At 39.0% G+C, this 26939-nt stretch overlaps 1 protein-coding gene across 1 annotated transcript in view; it reads right to left on the minus strand.

Annotated features, from left to right (window-relative positions):
• lama5 (laminin, alpha 5) overlaps positions 1 to 10880 on the minus strand; it is an 82877-nt gene extending 71997 nt beyond the window's left edge. Inside the window, exons 1-2 of the mRNA XM_053643626.1 lie at positions 10626 to 10880; positions 5951 to 6103 (exon numbers count right to left, since the gene is read on the minus strand). Of these exons, the coding sequence (XP_053499601.1) occupies positions 5951 to 6103; positions 10626 to 10880 (408 nt within the window). The remainder of the gene's footprint in view (positions 1 to 5950; positions 6104 to 10625) is intronic.
• Between the last annotated feature and the right edge of the window lie 16059 nt (positions 10881 to 26939).

Here is a 26939-nt window from a genome sequence, read left to right on the forward strand (position 1 = left end):
TTATATTCTGAGCTGTTCTATCATGTAGAAATTCGACTGTTTTTTTGCCCCTTCATTCTTGTCTTGATATAACAAGCCTAGTTATTCCACAATCTCTCACACTTTTTTTGTGTGTTCATGCTAAAGGACTTAAAATGATTAACAGCAATACCAAAAGGTGGCGAAACCCATTTGTATGACAAAATGCAGCTACTACAAAATTCATTATCTGCAGCAATACATCTTGTTCTTTTTACACTGATGCGTGTGCTGTTCTGTTCTCTTCAAATCCTTGCTTCAAAACCCGCTGTCTCTCGTCAGACTCCCTTTGTATAACCTCTGAAATCAGCTGACTTTCGCCCTTTCAACTTCCGACTGTTCACTTGCTACAGCTAAGCATTCGTCATACTTGCTTCTTTCTTCTTTCTGCTCGGTGGGAGAAGAGCGCCTGACGTCCTGCTCTGATCTTAAAAAAGGGAGTGGAGGAAACTCTGAGCTGCCTGTAAAGGCTCCCCCTCCATAAAAGACACAAGAACAAATCTGTTAAAGATAAGAGGCGAATACAAGAGAAAAAAAAGGAGAAGACGAAAAGTTGCGCTACTGATGAACAGGAACAGTCCGAGTGCACCAGGAGCGCATGACCGAGAAGAGAAAGGTCAATCATTTTCAGACATGTAGGCTGAAGGAATGCAGTGAGCTGGTGTTTAACAGAACAATGAGAACATGCAGTTAACTTCAGGGCCCTCCAGAGTTATTGGCACCTTTCATAAAAATAGGCAAAAACGACTGCAGAAAAAACATCACACACAATAATCCAAACTTTTCACTCACACAATATAAAAAGTATTTCATTTTTGTTCTAAAAGTGAACTGTTAATTTTCTACTTAAAAAAATAAATAAAAATAAATAATAATAATAATAATATAGTCTCTGAAAATATGTGTGCCAACATTATTGATACCCATGTAAACAAATGCCTATAACCATGTCCTGTTTCCCTGGGGTATAAATATGAGGTTGCACACATATGCAAAATAAAGAAATAAATAAACACCCTTTGCCATCCCACGTTTACATGCACATCAAATTCCGATTAAGTTCTATATCCGGCTTGCACATACATATATATATGTATATATATATAAACACTGCATACAACCTTACAACTAAGAAAACCAACTCAAGAGAACATGTTTTTAACGTTTTTTGACAAGTGTGAAATTCAGTGCAGACATTCATCAGGAAGGCATATTTTTTTTAACCCTGATGGTTGTAGCGTTCACCCGAAACCAAAACTGAAACACTGTTACTTATGTTCGGTTACAGCCTGACCCTGACTTCATCTAAGCGTCCCATTTTGACCAACTATCCGTTCGCAGTTTGTGAAATACTGTGTTTACTCAGCCAAAAGGAAGAATTAAAGATCGCACAGCTTGCCAACTATCACACTGATGTGAGATTTTTAAACATGCACAGAACTCAACTACACAATTAAACTGACATAGCACAAACATAATACGTTCATATGGCTAGGTAAAAAAGGTCTAGAGGTCTGCTGAATAGGCACTGACTCTTGTAATTTTAATTTAATGATCAGATCTGTTTGATTTGTGGTTAGTACACAGAATTCAGAGTTTCACGTTACTTCTCCTGAACTCCTACAAAACACTGTGAGAACTGGCCTTCTCTAAAGGTGCACATCCTTAATGGCTGTTGATCTCCGACCAGTACCTGATTAAAACTATTGTTTTTCTTCATCAGCCGAAGATGGAAGTTGAACCGGGGCCAGTTTGGCACGTATCCTTGACCTGTTGGATGTTTAAGGATGAACACATTGCTTGCACCAGTAGACCTGTAAATAGTGGATTTCCAAAGGCTGATGGTGCGTGCAAAGGTCTTAAAATTTCATAAACAATAAAAACGTTCCCAGAAGCAGCTCCTGGTCGAGTTATTGATTTACGTACACTGACAGTTTTATTAAGAAACACCTCAAATGTCTGAACGACTATTTCATATTGTTCACCAACAACCTATAATAAATAGTGGGAGCAAGGGGTTACAACCCTTAACTATTGCTATATACACTATACGTGACTCAACATTTGTGTTACACCACAGAGTTTCTGGTTAAGCAAGTTAAAATTGAGCCCAAAAATCATCAAATCATTTTCGAGACCAAGCCGTTACTACAAATACTTGGCTTCATTCATGTGTTATGCCAGTGATTACGCAATGTTTGCTGGTTCAACAGTAAAACAGTGCATATGTTCCGCTGTCAGCTATAACAGAAGAAAGAGCAGGGGATTGTGCGCCAGGGACTTACACCCCATGTACTGTGAATTAGTGGTGAATGATGCCTGCGGTGGCCTCCATTAAACTCTGACAAGACAGGCTGAGAAGACAAGCTCTTAGATTCCAGGGACATGACTGATGGGATTCAGAGAAGCAAAAAAATGAAACACGAAATTCCTTTCTGATTATGTGTCCGACTGATCCAAATCTAGCATAAACTGACACACACTCCTCCTGAGCTCTGCCTCCATTATGTTACCATAGCAACTTCTACACCATCTCTCTCTCTCTCTCTCTTCGTCCTTCTCTCTCGCACCGCTCTGCATGTGTTTGTGCAAACAATGTAAACAAGGGCGTGGAAGAACTGACTGAAAAAGGGTAAGACAGAGAGATAATACACAATAGTACAAAGAAGACAAGCGCAGATAAACACAGAAAATGTGAGTGATGCAAGGGAAGAAGGATTCAGTGTGAAATAATGGAAACTTTGGACACACACACACCTGAGACAGCATGGTAACTCTGGAAGTCTGCTATCTATATCACTCAGCAACCAACACCACACAGGTCTTTTTTCTTCTTGTGGGTGGACAGGAAAATATCTCAGTAACTGCTATATCAGCAGACTATTGAATCTACCTGTCTGCCAGACAACTACAAATAAAAAAACTAAGAGTCCAGACATATAATCTGCTTGGCACTTGGTCTAGAGTTTTGTTTGCTTCTAGACTTTAACATTATAGACGTCAGCAGATATCTAAGAAGACCTTCTGTGGGCAATAGCTGTGTACATAATTCATGGAAAATGTCCTAGAAATATCCTGAAAATAATTTCCTAAACAGTGTGGGAACCCTGAACATGGATGTCACCGTTTTCCCGAGAGTATCTATACTAATCCTCTCTAGAGTTCAATTGGAAAAGGATCGAGCTCTCCAAGATCTTGGTCAGATGCTCCCGTTCCATGGAATTGGCAAGAGAAAGCCAGATCCCAATCAGTACTGGAAAGCTGCTATTGAATAAGAGAGAGGAAGCAGAGGTCGATCTTACGCGTTCCCATCAGTGTGAGAGAGAGCGAGTGAGAGAGAGAGAGAGAGAGAGAGCGCTATTAATGGCAGTATGGCTCACTCAATGGCAGGAAACTGCGGAGTCCTTACAGTTCTCATGGTTGGCACCATGCCGCTCTCCGCACATGACACACAATGGGGCACTATTTTGCCTCTGGCACTCACACAGGCACACTTAATACTAACACTGTTGTTCTAGCTGACGGTCTCAGGAACAGGAAAAGGGCACAACTTTCCCTCTAAGTAAACAATGTAAAAGTCGAATTTTTTTATAAAGGGATATTTTAACATCGTTAAAGAAATCAAAGACACTCAAGCATAAAGCATAAATGCAACAAAACTGCGGTATTTCTTCCATTTAACATTAAATGTCAAACAATATAACAGTGATATATAATAGCTTATATACTGTACATTATACCGCTTGTGACTGCATTTCAGTGGAATAACGACTTGAAACTGGAGACGACAGGTGGCCAATGGAATAATATTCTAAAAAAAAAAAAAAAAAAAAAAAAAGGAAGAGTACTTCATTTTAGGGCAGTAAATTTATTTAATGGCATTTGGTAGATGCCCTTATCCAGAGTGACTTACATTTATCTCATTCATACAACTGAGCAATTGAGGGTTAAGGGCCTTGCCCAAGGGCCCAACAATGGTAGCTTGGCAGTGCTGGGGCTTGAACTCCTGACCTTCTGATCAGTAACCCAGAGTAACCCAAATTTAATATAATATTATTCCGTTGACTACATTAAACCAACGTCCTGGTTCTTCCCTAAAACGTCTGAGAATCCTTAATTGATAATCTTTCCAAAGGTGAAGTATTGAAGAATTGACTTATGGTGCTCTTTTTTTTTTACTTTCCTGCATTTCTTTTAAGATGCATAACTGATATGTACACATTTCAATAATGTATCTTCGTTTAAAAATTTTATAGCACAGTTTTTAAATAAAATATAAAAAAATAGAAACTGTCTTTGTGTACCATGAAAAACAACATATGTACAGTATTAAAGAAACAAATACTATGCTGTGAACGGTGAATTTCTAAAACGGGAAGTGTCACAATGTTTAAAGTAGGTTTAAACATTTGTAGGTTTAATCTTTTGAACCACATCAGATGAGCCTTGGATACAAAGGCCTTGGACAGGGCCAAGAGGTGAATGGGAGGCACTTGAAGCAAAAGCAAAAAGAATGAGGGAGGGGGAAAGGACTGAAAGAAAGAGAGAAATAAAAGCACAGTGGAGGTGAGGGGGTAATTTGGGCTAGGCCCCAGTGCAGGTTGAGACAGATCGTGTTAACAGCAGCATTCCAATCTCATTCTCCTGCTCTGGGGGTCAAAAGGACCCCACTGCTTATACTCCAAACACCCACACACACCCACACACACACACTCATGCACTTTAAACACACATGCCGCACACATACTCACACACGGCATACATTTTTGTCCCATTTCCTTGAATTCCAACTTGACAGATTGCTGAAAACTTTCTACATTGAATCTGAAGATACTATTGACTCAGACATGTCATGCTCTCTCTCTCTCTCTCTCTCTCTCTCTCTCTCATCTGCCCAGTCAGCCATGTATGATGGTCCTTGTGTTGCTTTTTAATCATCTGGTTTAACAGACACTGAAAAAAACCCTCCCACATAGAGGAACACACTACACAAAGCCAGTTACAGCCCCTTGCTTCCATTCAGAGTGTATGTTGGAGTATGTTGGCCAACACACTCCAGAGTGCGCAATCGCTATCACACTGCTAACCAGAGCTGTTACAGAATGGAAATATTGTAGTCCAAAGACAGGAAAGTCAGACCTGATTTCCCAGTTAGCATAATAGTGTGTCATTACTGTAATCACTCTGCTTTCTGGTCCCCATCACCCATACCCTTATTGAGAAAGATGAGACAATACTTCAGCAGAAGCCATGAAACACGACCATCGAATAGTTTCTCCACTGAACGACTGCATTTGGTTCTTTTACAAACTTTCCTCCACTATCAAATTTACTTTAAACAAAATGCTGAAAATCTAATTAGGCCTCAAACAAATGCTATCGTTCTCTTCCTGCTTCCTTACTTCCTTTTTCACTCCCTCTCGTTGACTGGGCCTGTGCAATCCTACTCCACAAAGTGTCTACGCAATACAAAAGGAGAGGTATGTGGCAAATGAACAGGTGTGGGAGTATATGGGTCACAATCTGTAGAGTGGCTCGAAGAAAAATATTTTTGAAAAGCAGTTTTTAAAAGAGCCGAAACTGATGAAAAAAATATATATACATACACAAACATGAAAAAGTAAACAGAAATAAAGTGAAGTAAACGTCCACCAGATTCAGTTATTGAATGCAGACTGGGTCACGCACCACTCAGGATCCCATTCTGAAATTCGAAACATGAGAGCCATCCAAATCAATCCAAGGGTCTGCTATGAGGAGTAGTACTGAGTAACACTACTGTACGTGTTATTGTGATCGTGACACAATGGGAGAAAAAGAAGTAGACAGTGTGTGTGTGTGTGTGTGTGTGTGTGTGTGTGTGTGTGTGTGGGTGTGTGTGTTTGGGATGTAAAGAGACAGTGAGATAGGAGAGAGAAAGACACACACACACCTGTCCCAGGTCTAAAGTGACATTCACTTGGTTGTACTCAGTGCTGCGAGACAGGGGAGGGCTCTGCCACCATCTCTCAGTTCCATCAATAGCGTTAGTGATGGGATGGGCTCGGTTACTGTCCGCTGTGTCACATGTATCACAGTACTGGCCCTGAGGGGGAAAAAAACACACACGTACATACAGGCACATTTCAAACACTTTTCCACCAAACAAATGCAGCACAGCTTTTTATCAACACACTTTTTGTCATTATTTTGTCAAGTGAACAGTATTGGACCTATACGAGGGCTGGGCAATATATCGATAAAATATCAATATAGTGATAAAGTATTGCACGATACACTCTTCTGAGAAGAGTGTTGGTATGGTGATGTATTTTTACATTTCTAATAATTACAAATGAAATGCCATTGAATGGATGCTCTTCATTCAATGTATTTCTTTTTAACTTAATCTTCTTAGGCTTTGTATGCATTAAAGAAAAGTATTGCCTTGTGTTTATTTTACTACTGCTTCATTACAGTTTGCTAGCTAAAATTATATATCGTGATATGCATCATGTACCGTAGAAATGATATAAAAGGATATTTTTGTCATATTGCCCAGCCCTAGCCTAAACCCACATGTTGAATTAGGTTGCCCAATATGGGACATGGAAGTAAAAATAATGCAAACTGGTCAAATACAGTCACCGCAGAGTCATCCTGATCAATGTCTCTAGACAAATTGGCCTCTTCAGTAGTAAGGGCAAAGTCCCCTTTTTCTTTTAAAATACGCTTTTAAGATTTACAAGGTAATACCACAATTTTAATCAACGATGTAATGTCTCAGGTTCGTTTAAAGGTATCAACACACATTAGTTTTCAGTTTAAAGCTACAGTGCATAAGATTTATTTATTTATTGTTAAAAATGGAAAAGAAATTATTATTGAGTCTGGAGACAAAACATACTCTATAATAAGATGGTCCTGAATTGAATACACTAGATCTCATCATGTCCCAACTTCATGCATTTGGTGAGAAGCTAATGAATTACAGTTAGTTAATTAAATCCTCACTGTTGTCGTTACCTAGTTGCAAATTTGTTTTAGCTACAGAACTCATGATAACTAGCTAGTGACTTCAGGAGGCCATCTGGAAGCAACCAGACGTGATAGATTTTGTTCTGTACATGGTATTTTAGATAGATAGCTAGAGTCAGTGGGCTAGTTTGTGTTTCTGGATATCATCTGGGTATTATTGTCTGCATCATAAAACAGTATTGAGGAAGTGGAAATAGAATTGTGAACATCTCAGAGATGAATATTATAAATCTGTCATTACTATTTAGATTTTCTACTGTGTGCATTATGGGGCTTGGCACTCAGCATTGAATTTTCTCTTAAAATGTACACATGTAGCTGTAGGTTTAATCTGGTGGAGAACAGTGCAGCACAACCTGCATTACTTCCTCCTCATGTTCTTCCTCGCCTAACTTGCTTTACCATTTTGGTAGGAGAGAGAAAAATGTTTATCTTGATTGTAACTTTCTTACCCATTATCCAAGTAAATTCCACCATCTTGAATTTAGGCCAAATGGGTTCCTATTCCGTCTGTTTGCACCACACATAGGGTATAAATTAATAATACTGGGTAGAACATTTTATTTTCTTTTACAGAAAATGTGTGACTCCTTGTTTTGTTGTTGTATTTTAATGTCATCTGATACAGTTAAAGTCCTGAGTTGGGATAGTTACTGAGCCATGCATGCAGTTTCCAGTGAGATTAGATTACAGTGTTCACCATTCTTACTTTTATTCTGTTCGTTTCCTGGAGCTATTTGCAGCAGTGCAAAACACTAGCAGGGAAAACGACTAATATTAATACAATAATAATATTATAAATACATCTTATATATTTCTTCATCCTTCAATTTTTCTTAATTCTTCAATAAAACTGCTTTAGTTGTGAAAACTCAACTTGAACACAATGAAAAGGTCAGAGTTCATGGGTGTTCCTGCCATGCATTGATCTCCAACCCTTTCCCACTTCCACTCATTCCTTTAATCTAGACTTAAGAACAAAATGGAAAACATGGCTCCACGAACAAGACAAGTGAAATCATTCGTTATTGTTCATTTTCTTTTTCTTTGCTATTAATTAAGAAGCCTAGCAGTTCTATAACACTACATTAGCAGTGTAATGTATAGGCATGCTACAGGTTCTTTAAAACTCAATAGGGCACGTCACTCTCCTGATGCTTTTAATTAACAGTGGTACCTGCATAAGATAAACAAACAAGCCAGGTATCCATACAGATAATAAAAACTAGGTAGGTAAGGGAGTTTAGATAAAATATAGCCTATTATTAAAATAATCCATCGGTTGATGAAAATGCCTGAGCTCACAGATTAAGCATGTCTTTTAAAGAGTTATCCCTAACTGACAATTGTTCTTAAACCAAATTCCTTTTACTTAAACAGGGACAAAAAAAAACTTTACTTAAAAGTCTGGTTCGGGGGAATATTCAAATATACACAAACTTGTGTTAAGCAATAATGCTTATCTATGTAATGAATCAACAGAAAGAGTCCATGATGAAATTGAAATCAAATTAAGTTATAGCAGGTTTGGGGGAAAGCCACAAATGCAGCTCTTTTATTTACATTTGCACGTGGTGTAAAACCACAGGAAATATTCCGCACAGTTTAAGAGCACAGCTGATTCCGCACAGGTTAAGAAAAGTGTGTGATGATATCAACATGTGGTTTGCATGATGCTAATCTTAGGGCGTTCCTAAGTGTATACTGCTTGTTATATTTATACTTTAGCACCAGTGAAAATGCAATACAAATTCCAATTTCCAAATACAAATTGTAATATTATAAAGTTCGCTCAGGGTTAGGTGCAGTTTTGAGATAGTGGGCATCTGACAGCTGGCAAATTCTCAGTTGGTGATATTCACTTTTTTTTGTTGTTGTTGTTATTCAATAAAGCCTACAAATTTCCAATCATTCACCAGTCTCAGAAATAAATGTATCAAACTGTCGTTTTAATTTCTGTTTGTTGCATGAATACATCATTTATTATTATAATATTACAGTATATAGTTTGCATTAATGTAATACCACTAATCATTCCTTCAAGAGAAAATTGTGCCCATGACCTGCTAGCAACTAGATTCACTCTGGTAATGGAGTTGGTGAAGTGCCAACAAATACTGATTTCAAACAGCTTAATTAATGGATTATCAAAAAGGAATGCAAGACTACACTCCAGCTGTAATGAATCATGTACTGTATATAATAGGTCTAAATACGACTGCCTAAGCAGGGACGGTTATTTATCCACACGTCACTGCAGCTCAAACCCACACGGTGGAGAAACGTACACCTTTTAAATGGTCACTTGCTACACATTTGCATTATGTTTGATCTGATGCCTTGAGCTAGCAGATCCCTGTTCCCCAAGGCCTCATGCACTGACTGAATGCCGCAAATTCCTCAGGGGAGAAAATGCTAATAGTAACGTTACACCAGACTTTGCATTTTACAATGTTTGAACATCTCACTGTCGTGTTAACCTCCAGACCCCAGGAAGAGCTAGGTATGAGCTATAGTGAGCTGCTAGCTCAGAATGGACACCTACAGTGCTGAAGAAACATTTTTGCAGCGCTCGAATAACTCCGAGAGTCCAGCTGGAATTTTACAAAGAAAGGAAAAAACATGTACAAAGAACAAAAACATATAGACGTATAGACTTCAAGCAAACACTTCAACTGTTATAATGTTCAGTGTCCACCTGGACACATATAGGCCGGGTTAAACAGCTACACTTTGATAAAAAGGGTACTAAACTCGACCACTAGTTGTAGTTGTGAGTGTTAACCTCCAGCACACACACCCTCTGTGCCTATAATATGTACATTTTACCTAGAAAGATGTAAATGGTTTATCTTTAAAGCTTGAGTCTAAACGGCTATCACGGTCCAATAGCAAGTGTAGTGTAAACATATCTACGTATCTAGTTACATGTAAAGCAGATAGACACATATTAAATGTAATTTTTTTAAAGGATAAGGGTACTACTCAAGTGACAAAGAAAAGTACAGTTTAGTACCATTTTGTGAGAGAGTGTGGTGCTGAATTAGTTTGACACGAATAAACAAGAGTTAACTCTAATATCTTGACACCCATCGGACGTGTAACTGTATAAGCTCCGGCCATTTTATGCATTTAACTGGAAATGAATAAACTTCTAGAAGAACGCCTGTGAGCAGTGTTGCCAGCTCCGCGCTTTTCACACCACATTACACCTGATCTGCTGCTTGGGATTTGTGCGTTTTAAAAAGGCAGTGTATTAAAACATGCCTCAGCAGCAGTTTGAGGTGGTCTCCTATTACACAAGAAGCTTCTGCGATATTTGGAAAAATACCTTATGAGGTTGTTTTTTTTTTTTTTTTTAAATATATATTTACACAATGTAGTATGTCAGTGGAGAGTCGTTATTGGGCTGGTTTCACAGGTTGTGTCGCGAAAGTTTGGCAACCTGAAGCACCACAACCTGCTTATATTGAAAAACTCGTCGCTGGGATTTATTTTCTAACAGCAGTATTATTTTACACCGTGTGTTTTGGCGTTGTCGCGGACACGTCTATCCAGAATAAATACTACAAATCAAACTAAGTTATCACCTGGATGGTTTGGCTCGGATCCCCTGATACAGGCCCTCCGACTAGTTTGCAGTAGAGGTCCTGCACTGGGCGGCTGTGCTCGTCTTCTCCACAGGTGGCCGTCGCCGTGATTTTGGTCCCTTCGGCTAAGTTGAAATAAGGCGGATGGAGACTGAATCCGTTCACTCCATCCGTCGGTAAATCTTGCGCACTGCTGCCGCAAATATAGAGCAGTAAAAGCAGTAAGAGTTTTAACTCCATGTGTCCTCTCGCCATCTTTCACCTGCGCTCCTTCACTCCTTCACTGCTTCACTCGCCGTGCGGAGAGCTGCGAGGAACAACAACCCTAAAGCAGCCGCTCAGGAGACGCGCTGATCTTATCACCACTCATCAGAGAGAGAGAGAGAGAGAGAGAGAGAGAGAACACGGGCGGAAAGTTGGAAAGCGGTTCCTGTTCCTCTGCTGCTCGCTGGAACTGTGTCTCTCTTTCCGGTGGGAACCTCTCTCTCTCTCTCTCTCTCTCTCTCTCTCTCTCAATGTGTGTGTGTGTGTGTGTGTGTGTGTGTGTGAGAGAGAGAGAGAGAGATTAAGCAGGCTGATGTGTCATTGTTGCGCCTCCCGCCTTAATAATAATAACAATCATCATCATCAAATTAATAGTAAATTATAAAGAGTTGCAAAATTCTCTCACTACTACTACAAATAATCATAATCATCACCATCATCGTCATCCTCATCATCACCATCATCATCATCATCATCAAATTAATCATAAATTATAAAGGGTTGCAAAATTCTGTTACTACCATCCATCCATCTTCTATACCGCTTATCCTTCTTTCAGGGTCACGGGGAACCTGGAGCCTATCCCAGGGAGCATCAGGTACAAGGCGGGGTACACCCTGGACAGGGTGCCAATCCATCGCAGGGCACAATCACATACACACTCACACACCCATTCATACACTACAGACACTTTGGACATGCCAATCAGCCTACCATACATGTCTTTGGACTGGGGGAGGAAACCGGAGTACCTGGAGGAAACCCCCGCAGCACAGGGAGAACATGAAAACTCCGCACACACATGGCCACGGTAGGAATCGAACCCCCGAATCTAAGCCACCGTGCACCCTCTGTTACTACTACTACTAATAATAATCATAATCATCCTCATCATCATCATCGTCATCATCATCAAATTAATAAAAAATGAAAAAGGTTTGCAAAAAGCTTTATTATAACTACTACTATTACTACTACTACTACTACTACTACTATTACTACTACTACTACTAATAATAATAATAATAATGCTAGAAATCCAGAAACAGATTAATTTTAGAAGAGTAATCAAGCTAGTATAATTTAGTTAAAATGCTGAAAAAGAGTTCACACATCATAGAAACTGCACTGGCCCTATATTTATTACAACTGCAGATAGATTCAACTTGACATCAAATGTATGCTTTGTTGTTTTTTTAATGTTATGAACAAGAAATACAATTCAAAACCTGTTCATTAGGTGGTTCAGGAGGTGATGCACAGTGGGCCAGCAATTAGCACGTCTGTCTCGCACCCCTGAGGTTGGAGGGCCGAATCCCGCCCTCGCCCTGTGTGTGCAGACTTTACATGTTTTCTCTGTGCTCTGGGGTTTCCTCCCCCAGTCCAAAGACATGCGTTGTAGGCTGATTGGCATTTCCAAATTGTCCATGGTGTGTGAGTGTGAGTGTGCGTGCGATTGTGCTCTGTGATGGGTTAGTACACCATCCAGGGTGTCCCCCACCTTGTACCCTGAGTTCCCTGGGATAGGCTCCAGGCTCCAGGCTCCCTGCGACCCTGTGTAGGATAAGTGGTACAGAAAATGGATGGATGGATGGATAGTTTACAGTGATCTTCAGAGTCATCATGTAATATGTAAGTAATTATAACCAAATTATGGACCCCTTCGTTATGATGGACTCCACTTTGAGAACCATGGCTCTACACACAACGCTTTAAACTAGATATAGATTTTGCATTATGTTACACAAGAACAGGTGATGGACAGTATTTTATTTATTTATTTATTTATGTTTGTGCTGTAGAACATCATTACCGAATCTATTGCTGTTAGAGGAAACCAGTTCTGCATACACTAAAAACAACTACTACACACAGCATTACTGTGTATATACTGATGTATATGGTCAGAAATTCAGTTATATATATTCAGAGATATAGTTGCCATACTGCGTCCCCCCAAACCCCATGCAACCGTAAAGAATGCTGAATAATGCGTAAATTAAAATGGTATTTGTTTTGGAGCTGAGCATTAAACAAACTGAGTCTTACTGTATAAACACCACCTCCATGTTGCTAGTAAAGAACCTTGAATAAACATTTTGCACCAGAAATCAGGGTTCCACTGGTCCAATTTTTTTTTTTAAATGCTGTGTTCTCTAACACCAAAAACTCTTTACAAAAAGAGTTCTGTACTATGTTTTCCCATGCAGTTAGGCACACAGGCTTTCATTTTCCAGTCCACAGCACCTGAAGTTATTTAATTAAATGGCAGCGCTCCAGAGAACAAAGTGATGGGCAGATAGAGGGAGCGAGAGAGACCGTGAGAGAGGCAGAGAGAGAGAGAGAGAGAGAGAGAGAGACCTTGAGAGAGCTAGATAGAGAGAGAGAGAGAGAAAGAACAGGTGTTTCCCTCTCATTCTGCCCACCTGGTTCATGCTCATAGTATTGGTGCCACTCTAATTATCAGAGCTATAATACACACACACATGCGCACACACACACACACACACAGACACACACATGCATGCACACACTCACACACACACGCAGACAAACATACAAAAGTGCTGAAGGAGGAATTAAATAGAATGACACAAGCAAATTATATGTTCCAGGAGGAAAACATAACAGCCTCTAAAAGCAATGTGCTCTCTCCTTATTCTAGTGCCACTAGTATTTCCCAAGCTTTACGAACTAAAAGAATACTGTAAATCTATAAATAGTTTAAAAGTTGTCTGTACACGGATATAAATATACTTTTATAGATTACGTGGCACATAGCAGGCAGTACAGTGTTGCAGCATATACCATTTCCACCTAACAGCTCTATGATCCCCAGCTCCATCCTGAGCTCCATCCATACTGTCCCTGCAGAGTTCTGCATGTTTCTCTGTACCAGCATGGGTTTCCTCTGTGTTCTCTAGTTTCTTTCCACCTCCCAAAAACATGCCAGTAGGTGGATTGTGTATGCGATGCTTATAATTGGTATTGCCCTTAGTTATGAATGTGTGTATGGACTGGCATCCTGTCCAGGGTGTATTACTGCCACATGCCTAGTGTTGCTGGCATAGGCTCTAGATCCACCACAATTCTGACCAGGATAAAGTCGTTACTGAAGATGAATTAATGTAAAGCACATAGTGCTGGACTAACTTAACTCCTAACTCACTAAATGCATTTGCATACATGATTAATGCATTGCAGATAATAGATTTTGTAGTGTAGACATGACTGCCAAAACTTAAACTACTTCACGTCTCAGCGTTTTGCAGCAGTGACTCCGCACTAACCTGCGTCTGCCCGACATCTGTTGACCTTTGACCTCTGTTCTTAGAGTGGACTCACGATAAGCATCAGGGGTCAGCACATTATTAGAACTCGGAAGTCTAGAGTCAGTCTGTTAACGCAACACACACATTCACTTATAAACGCGAAACTAGTCCACACAGCAGAGGAAGACATGAGGGGATTGGTATGTCTTTAACAAGACAATGAAGGAAGCAGTGGATAGCTGTCACATATTTGGTTGAAAGAAAAGCGAGTGCCCTTAGAGGGCTGAGGCAGAGAGAGAAAGAGGGACGATGTCCTTTTATCCTTAAGAGTGGCCCTCTCAGTTCATTAGTTTAGTTCACTGAGTCTCGGGACAAAGTGACTTCCTGCTCACCGACTTCTTTTATGGGCTGAGAACAGGCCACCAGTTGTCTTGGAAACGCCCCACCAATTACTCTCAGCTCAGTGTCATTTAGTTAATCTCAGTTTTGGATGAAGGGCAACTAAAAATATCCCCCCCGCCAAATAATAACCATATTGATGCACACACTGTTCTTTGGATAGTGCTACATAGAACCTTTAACAGGGACAGGCTAAAGATTTAACCTTAGAAAAGTTTAACCTTGTTTTAGGCTTCTGCATAGAACCTTTAAGGGGTTACACAAAATCAAAGGACCCTTAGGCTGTTCAATGACATCTTTTTTTTTGACAAGAGTAATCAAAAAGAAAGTTTAGGTTTGATTTAATTGAATTTAATTATTATTATAATAATTTTTACAGAATTCATAAATGCAAAGTAGGCTTAGTGGTTAGCACGTTCGCCTCACACCTCCAGGGTCCGGGGTTTGATTCCCGCCGGGGCCATGTGTGTGCGGAGTTTGCATGTTCTCCCTGTGCTGCGGGGGTTTCCTCCGGGTACTCCGGTTTCCTCCCCCAGTCCAACGACATTCATGGTAGACTGATTGGCGTGTCTAAATTGTCCATAGTGTATGAATGGGTGTGTGAGTGTGTATATGATTATGCCCTGTGATGGACTGGCACCCTGTCCAGGGTATACCCCGCCTAATGCCTGATGCTTCCTGGGATAGGCTCCAGGTTCCCTGTGACCCTGAAAAGGAGTAAGCGGTAGAGGATGGATGGATGGATGGATGGATAATTGCAAAGTAGTCAAACTTTCTAAATTTTAAATGCAAAGCTGGATCCTTAAGAGATTTGGAGAGTAGAACAAGTTGTTCCATTAATTTAAGGCTTGCGTGAAGTCTTACAAATGAACCAAGTCCTAATTTCCTAGACAACTTGGCTATGTAGAGTGTCTGCATCTGATAGTATTCACAGTAAGCAGAAAGGCAGACATGTTGTGTCTTTTACAAAGCTCTAATCTGAGCACCTGAACACACAGCAAACCCAGCAGGCTGGGCCAGAGAGACGTGAGCAGACAAGCCAGGGATTCAGATCTGCAGAGATAACACAGTGAGGGTATTCTTCATCTTAGCACAAGAGCCATGGGGATAAAGGATTTTGGTCATTGATGATTTTACTTGCTTTATAAATCAATATTAGAAATAAAGTAATATAGATATAATCACAAATGATATAAAGACATTTAAAAGGGATACAAACAAAAGAGAGATATCAGATTGGATACTGGATTGGATCCCGTTGTGAGAACATGACCATAATACATGCACACCTGTTCAGTTCAGTTTCAAAGACACACTGCAGCTAGCTCACTAACTTAACTGAATGAATGAATGAAAGAAGTGCGAACTTCTTATGAACCACAAATTTAAATACCTCGAAACTCTACTCAGAAACATATTAAACATGTTTATATCGAAATATTTGTGATGTGCTCAACAATTTGTTGGTCAGTGTTGTATTTTGGTGATTCTAATGAGGCGTTTAAGTGATAAAATGTAAGTGATCTCAAACATAACTGGTAATGGTCAGGTTTCGACGCTCCCAAAAACCAAAGGGCAAGAGCTTCTTTTCTCGTTCACCAATTTCCAGTGACATTCAATTTCATATCCATGAGGAATCCGGTGTAGAAGTAGTGGAGACAGCTAACATTGTAGACAGCTAACGTTGTTCTCCAAGTTCTAGAATGGATTGCACCTACTTGTATATGACACACAGTTTTGCTGTGTTACAGCAGAGAGACAGTTTGGCAAGTTGGCGATCTACGAGATGATTAGCATGATGGTGTTAATGGCTGAAACTTTGGAACCCGATCTGGTTGAGCAGAGTGTACAGATGAGGAGGTGAGAGAGCTGAACAGACTAAAGGACTAAAGCGATGCTGCATTGCTCTGTTCAAGCAGAAAAGAAAAGGAGCGAGAGCACCACTACTGGCAGGCAGTCAAATGGCATTATGTAAAACTGCTAAAACAGACCAACATGTTGAAGAAAGAAATTAAATTTAAAAAAAGTAAACTCAGAATTTCATTAGATGAATATGCAAGTTGTTCGGGATGGATTGTTAATTTAAATACGTTTAAAATGTTCATCTCCAGTGCATTGTTTATGTGCTTTTGTAATATATAGACAGTCATGATGGCTGATTCTGAAGCGTGTTCAGTATTTAAAGAGTTGTGTGAATAGTGATTATACACAGGCATTAAAAGGAAGGATCTATGCTAGGTAAATATACAGGTAGAAATATTGATATGATATTGTGCTTACTGTATATGAAAATCCCCTCAAAACTCTGTCATTTCATGTAAAATAAATAAATAAATAAATAAATAAATTCTAGAGCTGAAGTCATACAGGGGTATGAAAAAAATCTACAAACCCCTGATAAAATTGTAAGTTTTTGTGATGTAAAAAAAATAATAAACCAAGACTGATCATGTCAGATCTTTTCCCACCTTTTCTATATTTCTCACCAAAAAACCCCCAAACAAACAAAACAACAACAACAAGCCCACCTAAATCACCCCAAACCATGTGACAAAAGGTACATGTTATGGTTTGATGAGACCAAAGCAGAACATTTTGGGCATAATTCTAAAATATATGTTTGGCATAAAAACAAGACAGCTTAGCACTCAGTGGACACCATACACACAGTGAAGCATGGTGGTGGCAGCATCATGCTATGAGGCTGCTTGTCTTCAGCTGGAACTGGGGCTCTAGACAAGATAGAGGAAGTCATGGATAGCTCGAAATACCAATGTGTTTTGGCACAAAATCTGCAGGCCTCTGTTAGACAGCTGAACAGGAATTTTTTTTTCCCTTCAAGCACGACAACGACCCAAAACATAACTCCAAGTTTACAAAGAAACAGTTTCAAAAGAAGAAGATCAGTGTTTTGGAATGGTCCAGTCAGAGCCCAGATATTAAATCCCATCGAACAATTTTTGTATGCTAAGTATGGGGGGGGGGCAGAATTTAACAAATCAAGATGTACAAAGTTGCTAGACTCTTACCCAAAATGACTGAGTGCTGCATTACAAGCAAAAGGTGCTTTAACAAAGTATTAGTTAAAGGGTGTTCACACATATGCAGCCAGCTTATTGTAAGCTTTTTCCTTGAATGCTTGTTTTTCCATTTGAATTTTCTTGGTTGCTATATCCGCCTTTAGTGTTAAAGGCGGAAAAAGCTTTAACATGATTCATCTAGGTTTAATTTATTTTTTTTTTACATCACAAAAGCCTGCAAATATAACAGAAGTGTGTAGCCTTTTTATATCTAATGTATGTGAGAGGACCGAAAGAACTGATGGAAAATTCATTATCTGAAAGAGACAGAAATACAGGAGGAGGTGAGAGAAATGGACAACAGTATAACAAAACATGACAGGAACACCTGCTGCATCTGTCACACATACCTCATTAACAGGAAACAATAAAACCTGACCTAATATTTACCCAATACCTAATATTAATATGTCATAAAAAATATTTTTATGGCGTTCAGCACTGATAATCATCCCTCTCTTTAGATGCCGAAGCGGAAGCTCCCACAGCAGCCATGTGTAGCATCATTGAACTATGGTAAAAGCTTTGAGCTCTTAAAAGAGGTAGTGATATACAGTAAACATGATAAAAGAGCTTGTTTTAGTGTAATATAACTAAATATAATGTTTATTGCTTTCATGCATCACATAAAATTATGACTAAAAAAGTGTCCATTGGTTTTTTTGCTTTGAAAAGAACCAAACTGAAGGAACCTTAAAGTACATTCTTTTCATCCCTTCATTTGGGAACGGCCCTACAGATGGGTGATGTGGCCGTGCTTCCTTCGATGAGCCCTGTGTAGGGTTCATCACTTCAGAATCGACTGCAGCAAATGAGTAGTTGGAGGTATTTCTACTTAAGGGAGCAACAAAATAAATAAAAATAGATCAAATAGATTAATATAGCACTTGCAATGCAATTTTCAAACATGAGTGACTTTGGGAATGGTGATTCATTCCTTTATTCATTTTTAATAAGCACTTTATCCTGGTCAGGGTCGCAGTGGATCCCAAGCATTCCCTGAGAACATGTACATGAACATGAACACCAGTCCATTGCAGAAAACCTTGCACACACACTTTTACATCGAGAGGCAATTTAGTGTCACTAATCCACTTACTGGTCAATTTTGGGGAAGGATACCAGAGAACCTGGAAAAGAAACCCACGTTAAGACAGGTAGAATATACACAAATCCACACAGACAGTAACCCGAGCGCAGGATAGAACCAAGAGCCCTGGAAGGGTGAGGCAGCAACACTACTCACTATGCCATCATCCCCACAGTTTGCATGTTCTCCCCGTGCTTCGGGGGTTTCCTCCGAGTACTCCGGTTTCCTCCCTAATTCAAAGACATGCGTTGTAGGCTGATTGGCATGTCCAAATTGTCCGTAGTGTGTGAATCGATGTGCGAACATGTATGTGATTGTGCCCTGCAATGGCGTGGAAGTCCATCCAGGGTGTCCCCTACCTTGTTCCCAAGTTCCCTGGGATAGGCTCCAGGCTCCCCGTGAAACTGTGTAGGATAAGCGGTGCAGAAAATGAATGGATGGATGGATGGATGTACCTTTGTGTTTTAAATGAAACATCTTAATGTATGGTTCCTCGTGCTGTTGTAGTGGTGTGTATGGTTCATTAGCACTTTGAGCTACGAGGAAAAAGAGATGGGATGGTGTTTTATGCACCAAGGAGCACTGTATACCCAAAACAAAAGACCCTCCACTTGCCCTCTCCAAGACTCAAGTGTCTCACAAGATCCCCAGTGTCAGCAAACTGGTTTGAACAACAACAACTTCCATGTAAATTTGGTAAAAATAGCAATTTTAGAAAATCAGAATTGATTATTAAAATGTGGAAGGGCCACACACCTTCCTCACATGTTTGATATGTATAGTTGTATTAATCTTAACTGGGTTTTTTTTTCTGTAGATATGACACTCCGAATGCACAATCAATGAGTTTGACATGTTCTCTGCATATATGAACTCTTTCACTCTCTTTGAAGAGGAGATGAGCTCTAGCTGACTCAGTGAGTGCACACACTCACCAAGGCCTTTTGTCACATTCCCAAATTTGCTTTTGTCTCCTTTCAGATGCATCAAGCTTCAAAGAGAGAGAGGGAGGAAGAAGAAAAAAGAGACAGGAAAGATAGTAGAAGTGGTGCAGGACAAGCACAAAGCCCAAACACAACATGCAGGTACCTGCTCTGCCGGCCAGACATCAAAGAGTCCACACAAGCTACTTCACACACACACACACACACACACACACACACATACACATTTTGTTAGAATAGATTTGCTGTAATAGATCTCACTCCATAGATAACATGCCATGGTTCCACTTCATCATTGTGTTGATTAATGGTTTAACATAAAATTAAATATAAAACACAATAAAGTCTTGCTATGGAATAAATAAAATTGTTATATTGTTATAGTAGCCATAGACCAAATAAAAAGAATAGGCCTATGTATTCTCAGTATATTTTATTGCGCATGTATTACTCATGAATCTCAGAAATTTGCGAACAGGCACATGTGCTTTCCAAACTGTTAAATTCTGCCAGAAGTAATGCAAGGTTTTTGCACCACAGACAAAAAGTTAGTGTGGAATTTTAGCCTTTCTTAAATGACATACACTGTTAGATTAAAGCAAGGAGTGGGGAGTGAGGGAGAAAGACAGGGAGAGAAACACTGTAGAACTTTAAATATAGCTCTGGGTCACAGTGTTCATTCTCAAGTTAATAGTGGTGTACATGTCCACTAGTTACCTAAATGTAGAACACTTAACCTCATGGTTCTAGTTAATGGTCTTATTTAGTCATGAGAAAAAGAAAGTACCCCCTCCTTCAACATTATGTTTTTCTTTATCAGAGCCTAAATAACAATTATGTGGACCTCAACAACTTCTATACACAAACAAATAGCCTCAAGTGACAACCAAAAAAAAAACACAACAGATTTTAATATGTGAAAATCTCCCAAAACTCAGAAACCAGGTAGGAAAAAATAAGTACGCCCTATAATTCAATAATGTGTTGAATCAATAACTTGTTTTGGATCAATTTTGGCTCACTCTTCCTTAAAGCATTGCTTCAGTTCATTGATGTTTGAGGTCATTTGTTTATGCACAGCTCTCTTAAGATCCTGCCACAGCATCTCAATGGAGTGGAGGTCTGGACTTTGTCTCTTTGTATTGAACCATTCAGATGTCGATTTGCTGGTGTGCTTCGGATGATTTTCCTGTTGCATGACCCAATTTCAGCCCAAGTTGAGCTGCTGGATATATGGCCTGCTGTGTTTGTTTTTCACCAAACATGGTGCTATGCATGAAGATCAAACATCTCCACCTTGGTCTCATTAGTCCAAAGGATATTGTTCCAGAACTTTTGTGGTTTGTTTAGATACAATTCTGCAAACCCAAGTGTGCTCCATATTTATGTTTTTTGGAGAGAAGCCCCCCCCCAGACACTCTTCCATGAAAGCTATGCTTGTTCAGTTTTTTTAGGTAGGTAACAATGTATCTGAACATTTAACGGTCTCAATTTGCTGGGATCCCCACTCCTGGGAATATTTGCAACTCCCAGGCTCTCCGTTTGTAAATAATATTTCTCACTGTAGAATGGTGAATTGCTTCTCTGAGGTCATGGCTGATGCGATTTCTTCTTGGCATGATGTAGACACACCTGAGGGCTCCAGAACACCGAACTGCCAAAAGTTCTACTTTTATAGAGGTAGTCACCTTATGGCACTGGTTGCGTTGACAATGAATCCATCAACTGCCACCATAGAGTCCTGGGAAATAGAACATACACCTTCCTTCAATTCTATATTTTTATTTATCAGGGCCTAAAGGTCTGCTTTTATAGAGGTAGTCACATTTCTTGATGATTATCTAATCTTGTGCATTTCATTAGTAACACCTGGCTGCTAATTACTCTCTTAATGATTGTGTAGGTAGGAAGGGTGTACTTACTTATTCCACATGGTTTCTGAATGTTGGTTTATTTTTTATGAAATTAGCTACATATTGAATTCTGTTGTTTTTTGTTGTCACTTGATGTTATTTGTTTGATTATAGAAATTGATGAGAACCACACAATTGTTATTTAGGCCTTGATAAATAAAAACATTCAAAACTTTCTTTTTCAAGTTGTTTACAAGTGGTTTTACTCTTAAAATCATGTCTACAGTAACCCCCCACCCCCACCCCCCACCCCACCCCTTCAAATATTGCCACCCTTGGTAAATATGAGCAAAGAAGGCTGTGAAAAATTGTCCAGTTTAAACTTTTGATATTTTGTTAAAAAAAATCACAAAGATACTCTGCTCTCATGGATATCAAACAATTGCAAAAACAACACAGGTTTATCCAACTGATAAACTGAAAGTTCTTGAGATTGTTCTTTGATGAGAGTAGAGGCTTTTTTCTTGAAACCCTTCCTAACAACTTGTGAAGGTGAATTCAGATTGTAGTTTTGGAGACTTTCTGACCCCAAGACACAACTAATTCTGCAATTCTCCAGCTGTGATCCTTGGAGATTTTTTGGCCACTCGATCCATCCTCTTCACAGTGCGTTGAGAAGATATAGACACACATCCAATTCCAGGTTGATTCATAACATTTCCAGTTGACTGGAACTTCTTAATTATTGCCCTGATGGTGGAAATGGGCATTTTCAATGCTTGTGCTATTAACTTATAGCCATTTCCCATTTTGTGAAGCTCAACAACCTTTTGTCGCACATCACAGCTATATTCCTTGGTCTAACACATTGTTATGAATGACTAAGGGAATTTGGCCTTTGTATTTATACCCCTATGAAAAGGAAGCCATGGTTGAACAATTTCCTGTTCCTCATCACCCAGGCATACTAAAAAAATGTTAAATATCAACGCAAATATACTTCAAATGTATTTTTCCCATTTGAATCCACAGAGGTGCCAATAATTGTTGCACACCTATATATAACAAAGATTTTTTTTTTATATAAACCTGTGTTTTGTTTGCAAATGTTTGATATCAATGAAAGCAGGGTGTTTTTTGTGAATATTTTGAACAAAATATCAAAAGGTTAAACAATAAAGAAAATTTTTCACAGCCTTCTTCGCTCATATTTACCAAGGGTGCCAATATTAGTGGAGGGCACTGTATATGTTTTTAAAATAAATTGTTGTGTATGCTAAATTGCACCTAGGTATGATAGACTGATAATTGCACATAGGCTGTTTTCCTGACCTCATGCCCAGTATTCCCAGGATAGATTCTGGATCTACTGTGATCCTGAACGGGATAAAGAGCTTACAGAAGATTGAATGAATGAATGAAGGAATGAATGAATGAATGAATGTTGTAGGGTGCCTTTTACTGTGTCTGCACCTTACAGTCAGTTTTCCCTTATCTCTCCACTAGTCTTTAATATCCACAAAGCAGCTCATTGACCTGTGTGTGTTTAAATCCTGTCAGACAAGTTAACTTTTTTTTTAATGCAGGTTGACAGGGCAATTGGAGGATTGCCACCATTACTCTTAGACTATGCAGAGTTTTGGGGAACAACTGGAAATAACAGTTCTCCAGGATCTTTTTTCACTACTCATTTTGAGTTTGTGTTATCAATGCTTCTAATAATATACACTATATGGCCAAAAGTATGTGGACACCTGACCATCACACCCATGTGTGGACCTTCCGCACACTGTTGCCACAAAGACAGAAGCAAACAATGTCTAGAATGTCTTTGTATGTTGTAGTATTAAGATTTCCCTTCACTGGAACTAAGGGGCCCAAACCTGTTCCAGCATGACAATGCCCCTGTGCACAATGTGAGCTCCATGAAGACATGGTTTGCAAAGGTAGGTACGCAAGTACACAACTGGTCTGCACAGAGCCCTGATCTCAACCCTAGTGAACATCTTTGGGATGAACTGGACCGCCGACTGCACCCCCAGGCTTCCTCACCTACTCCTCACTAATGCTCTTGTGGCTGAATGAGCAAATGCTCACAACCACATTTCAAAATCTACTGGAAAGCCTTCCCAGAAGAATGGAGGAAATTATAAGAGCAAAGAGGGGACTACATCTGGAATGGGATGTTCAACAAGCACATATGGTCAGGTGTCCACAAACATTTTGACCATATAGTGTATATAGCTGTGTACATTTCTCCAAATCACATACTAATGTACTAAATAGTATGTAAAAATAGTGTGCCACTTGGTGTTATTTTATGTGGTAGACTATTTTGAATGACAGTATACCACTTAGAATAAGGATGTAGTATCAATACTTCCTAATATAAAAAAAATTATAATAATATAAAAATATTAATACTGTGTGCTTATGCTTTATCAAACTGAATGGGACCGCTTCACCAGCTAGTTCATTTCATACACACAAAAGTAATAGCAACCGAGGTATTCATAAGCATCTCCTGGTACATGCTCACTTGTGCTGTATGTTCATTTCACCCATGGACCAATCACACAAAACTATTCAAATAAATCTCTTGATGCAAATCATAGTTTCCCAATCCTGGTCCTGGAGAAGCTCCTGTCCTGCATATTTTAGTGTTCTTCTGTTTCCAACACACCTGATTCAACTAATCAGCTTATTAACAGCCCTTCCTAAGTTGAAGAAGTGTGTTAGAACTGGAAAAATGCTATGCAAAACAGGGTAGCCATTTAAAGTCTTTTGAAGAGTGTGTAACATTAGGGAAAGTTTTTGTTACTGCTTAAAAGAAGAATCGATTTTTTTCAGTTGGTGCAAGTCATGAACTGGAGTTCGGCACTGTTTAATTCATCAGCTAAATACAGACCCCTTCATCAGGGCTGGATCTGGTGTGTTATCTTTGTCAAGTTGTGGCCCTCCTTTGACAATCCTGCTACAGACTGTAAGAGACATTTAAAGTGCAGAGCTAATATTGCATGCCAGCACACAGGATGACAGATACTTGGAGGGAGGGAAAGGGAACAGAGAATAACTTTTGGAAAGGTTTTGTACACTAGCCAGTAAACATTACTTAAATTTATTGAAGATGGAGATTAGACGTGGCTAAGTTGTTCTGTGATCCAGCTGTTCTTCCTCACTGATAACTGTTTAGACTTTACATGTCACTGTAAGCTCTCTCATTGACCTCGGAACCCTGCTATTAGTGCGCTCTTGCAACTGCTCATCAACAGCTAGCTCTCTTCCTCACTTTAGAAAGAGTTGAGAAAGCTGGAGCATTTTTGTCCCCTGACTTAATATTCTCATTTATACAAAACCTACTTCCAGGTTTGCAAACCAAATCGTCTGATTTTCAAACTGAAGGTGCGATAATGCAGACTTTTACTGCCCCCGTCTGGAAAAATGAGGCTTACACAGTTCTTTTTTCTGGGGAGAGGCAGAGCTTAGCCTGCCTTTTATCTAGCTGTCAGTGCAGACCAGTGTTGCCAGCTTAGTGACTTTTCAGACCCTTTTAGAGACTTTTTTTTTGCACACAAAAAAAAAGCGCCTATCAACAAATCTAGAGACTTTTTGGACAAACCTTAGCAATTTTCCAAATATCACCAGTACTGTCCTGCAAGTGTGAGGTCTTGTTTTCCCGCTTATCTCTCACCTCTCTCTGCGTCTGCTCTGTTCAGTGAGGGGCTGAGCGCCGGAGATTTAACAATGTCATGGATAACGAGACGTGCCCTTCATCCAAATTTACATAATTCACATGCGAATGTTTTTAGAACTTAAGACGAACTACGAGCACACTACTATCTAGAGCACACGTTCCTGTCCTGCTTACTACGAAGGTTTATTGTAAATAAGTATGAACTATGAAACATGAGTCTTAGTTTTTTTCCTGTTTTACATGTAAAATAGTTCACGTTATTACAGCCTAGTTCTCTTGTTCAAAGTAGTTATAGTGTTCAGAAACATTTTATATCATTATGTTCTACACCTGTCCGTTATATAGTTTTAGAAAAGTTATTTTAGAAAATCACAAGTTATGAACAGTAATTAAAAAAGTACAAAAACTCCCAAAACCCCCAAAAACCTATCTATCTATCTATCTATCTATCAAAAACAGGTAATAGATTAGGTATATAGATAGATAGATAGATACATTTTATATAGAATAGATAATCATTATACTCGGCATCCTCCAATATTGGGGGGGGGGCTGCCACATGATAGGGAAGGCTTGGGGGGGCTTTAGTTACAAAAGGGTTGAGAACCTCTGGCCTATACATACTCATATTTAGAACATGTAGAAGATCTAGTGACAAGCATTATTTCTTGGTTCTTGATGGTTTGTAATGGTTAGTAACTGTTAGTAGCAGGGTTTTATGGTTTCCACAGAGCATTGATATTACAAGTGTAAATGGTACTAATGCTTTAACAGGTCATCTCTTTCACCTCTGATCTATGCTATGGTCTATTGTCTTTCATGTCAATCTGCTGAGTCAGTTGACACTCAGTGAAAAGTATTCAACAGATAACTGATCCACTGTTGGCTCATTGTTGAGCACCTGTAGTTTAATCATTTAATTAATTAATAATTGCTAAACAATCTCTCCTCATATTTCAGTTACAGAGAGAGTGCAAATAGTGCAATACAAATGTCACCGTAAACAGTCACCATTTATAAAACAATGATTTCAATGAAGTTATTGAGCCAGTGCTTGCCATGCCAATGTTTTACTTCACTAAACCAGTGATATTTTCTTATGATCACTTATGTGGTTTATCATAGGCCTCATCTCACGCAGGCCACCTTTTCCCTGCAGTTGTGTCTCATCTGATTTTAACATTGATTTATTTTCTAAACCATGTTAGTGTTGTTATTCTTAAATAAATATTAATTATAGAATGTTACTTAGGCCACGTTTTAAGAGGTATTGTACTGTGTTCATACAACATTGGAATATGTTAAGGATGAATTGATTTTTTTTTTCAAATCCTACAACTGAAATTTGATTTGATATCATGAATAAATATGCCATAAACAAATAATGTTTTTATTTAAATGTGCCATAAAATGGTGTTCAGTCAGTTTTGACTAAAAGGTTAAGCCATGCTTGTTTAGAATATGCAATAAATGTTTTTGTCCTTCGAGTTCGTATCTTGGGGATTTTGTTTGATTAATTGCAGTTGGAAAGTTGGAAAGTAAACCAAACACATTCTAGCGTAAAATTGGGGTGCATAATAATAATAATAATAATAATAATAATATACTGCAAAACAGCTGCAGTTTATTACTCGAAAAAGATCATGAAAAAGATTCATTCATAACTCAGAGGCACCTTGAGTTAAAGCTACAGCACATATAATGTCTTTAAAAAAAGA

This window comes from Ictalurus furcatus, chromosome 15 (assembly GCF_023375685.1).
Source record: "Ictalurus furcatus strain D&B chromosome 15, Billie_1.0, whole genome shotgun sequence".
NCBI lineage: Eukaryota > Metazoa > Chordata > Actinopteri > Siluriformes > Ictaluridae > Ictalurus > Ictalurus furcatus.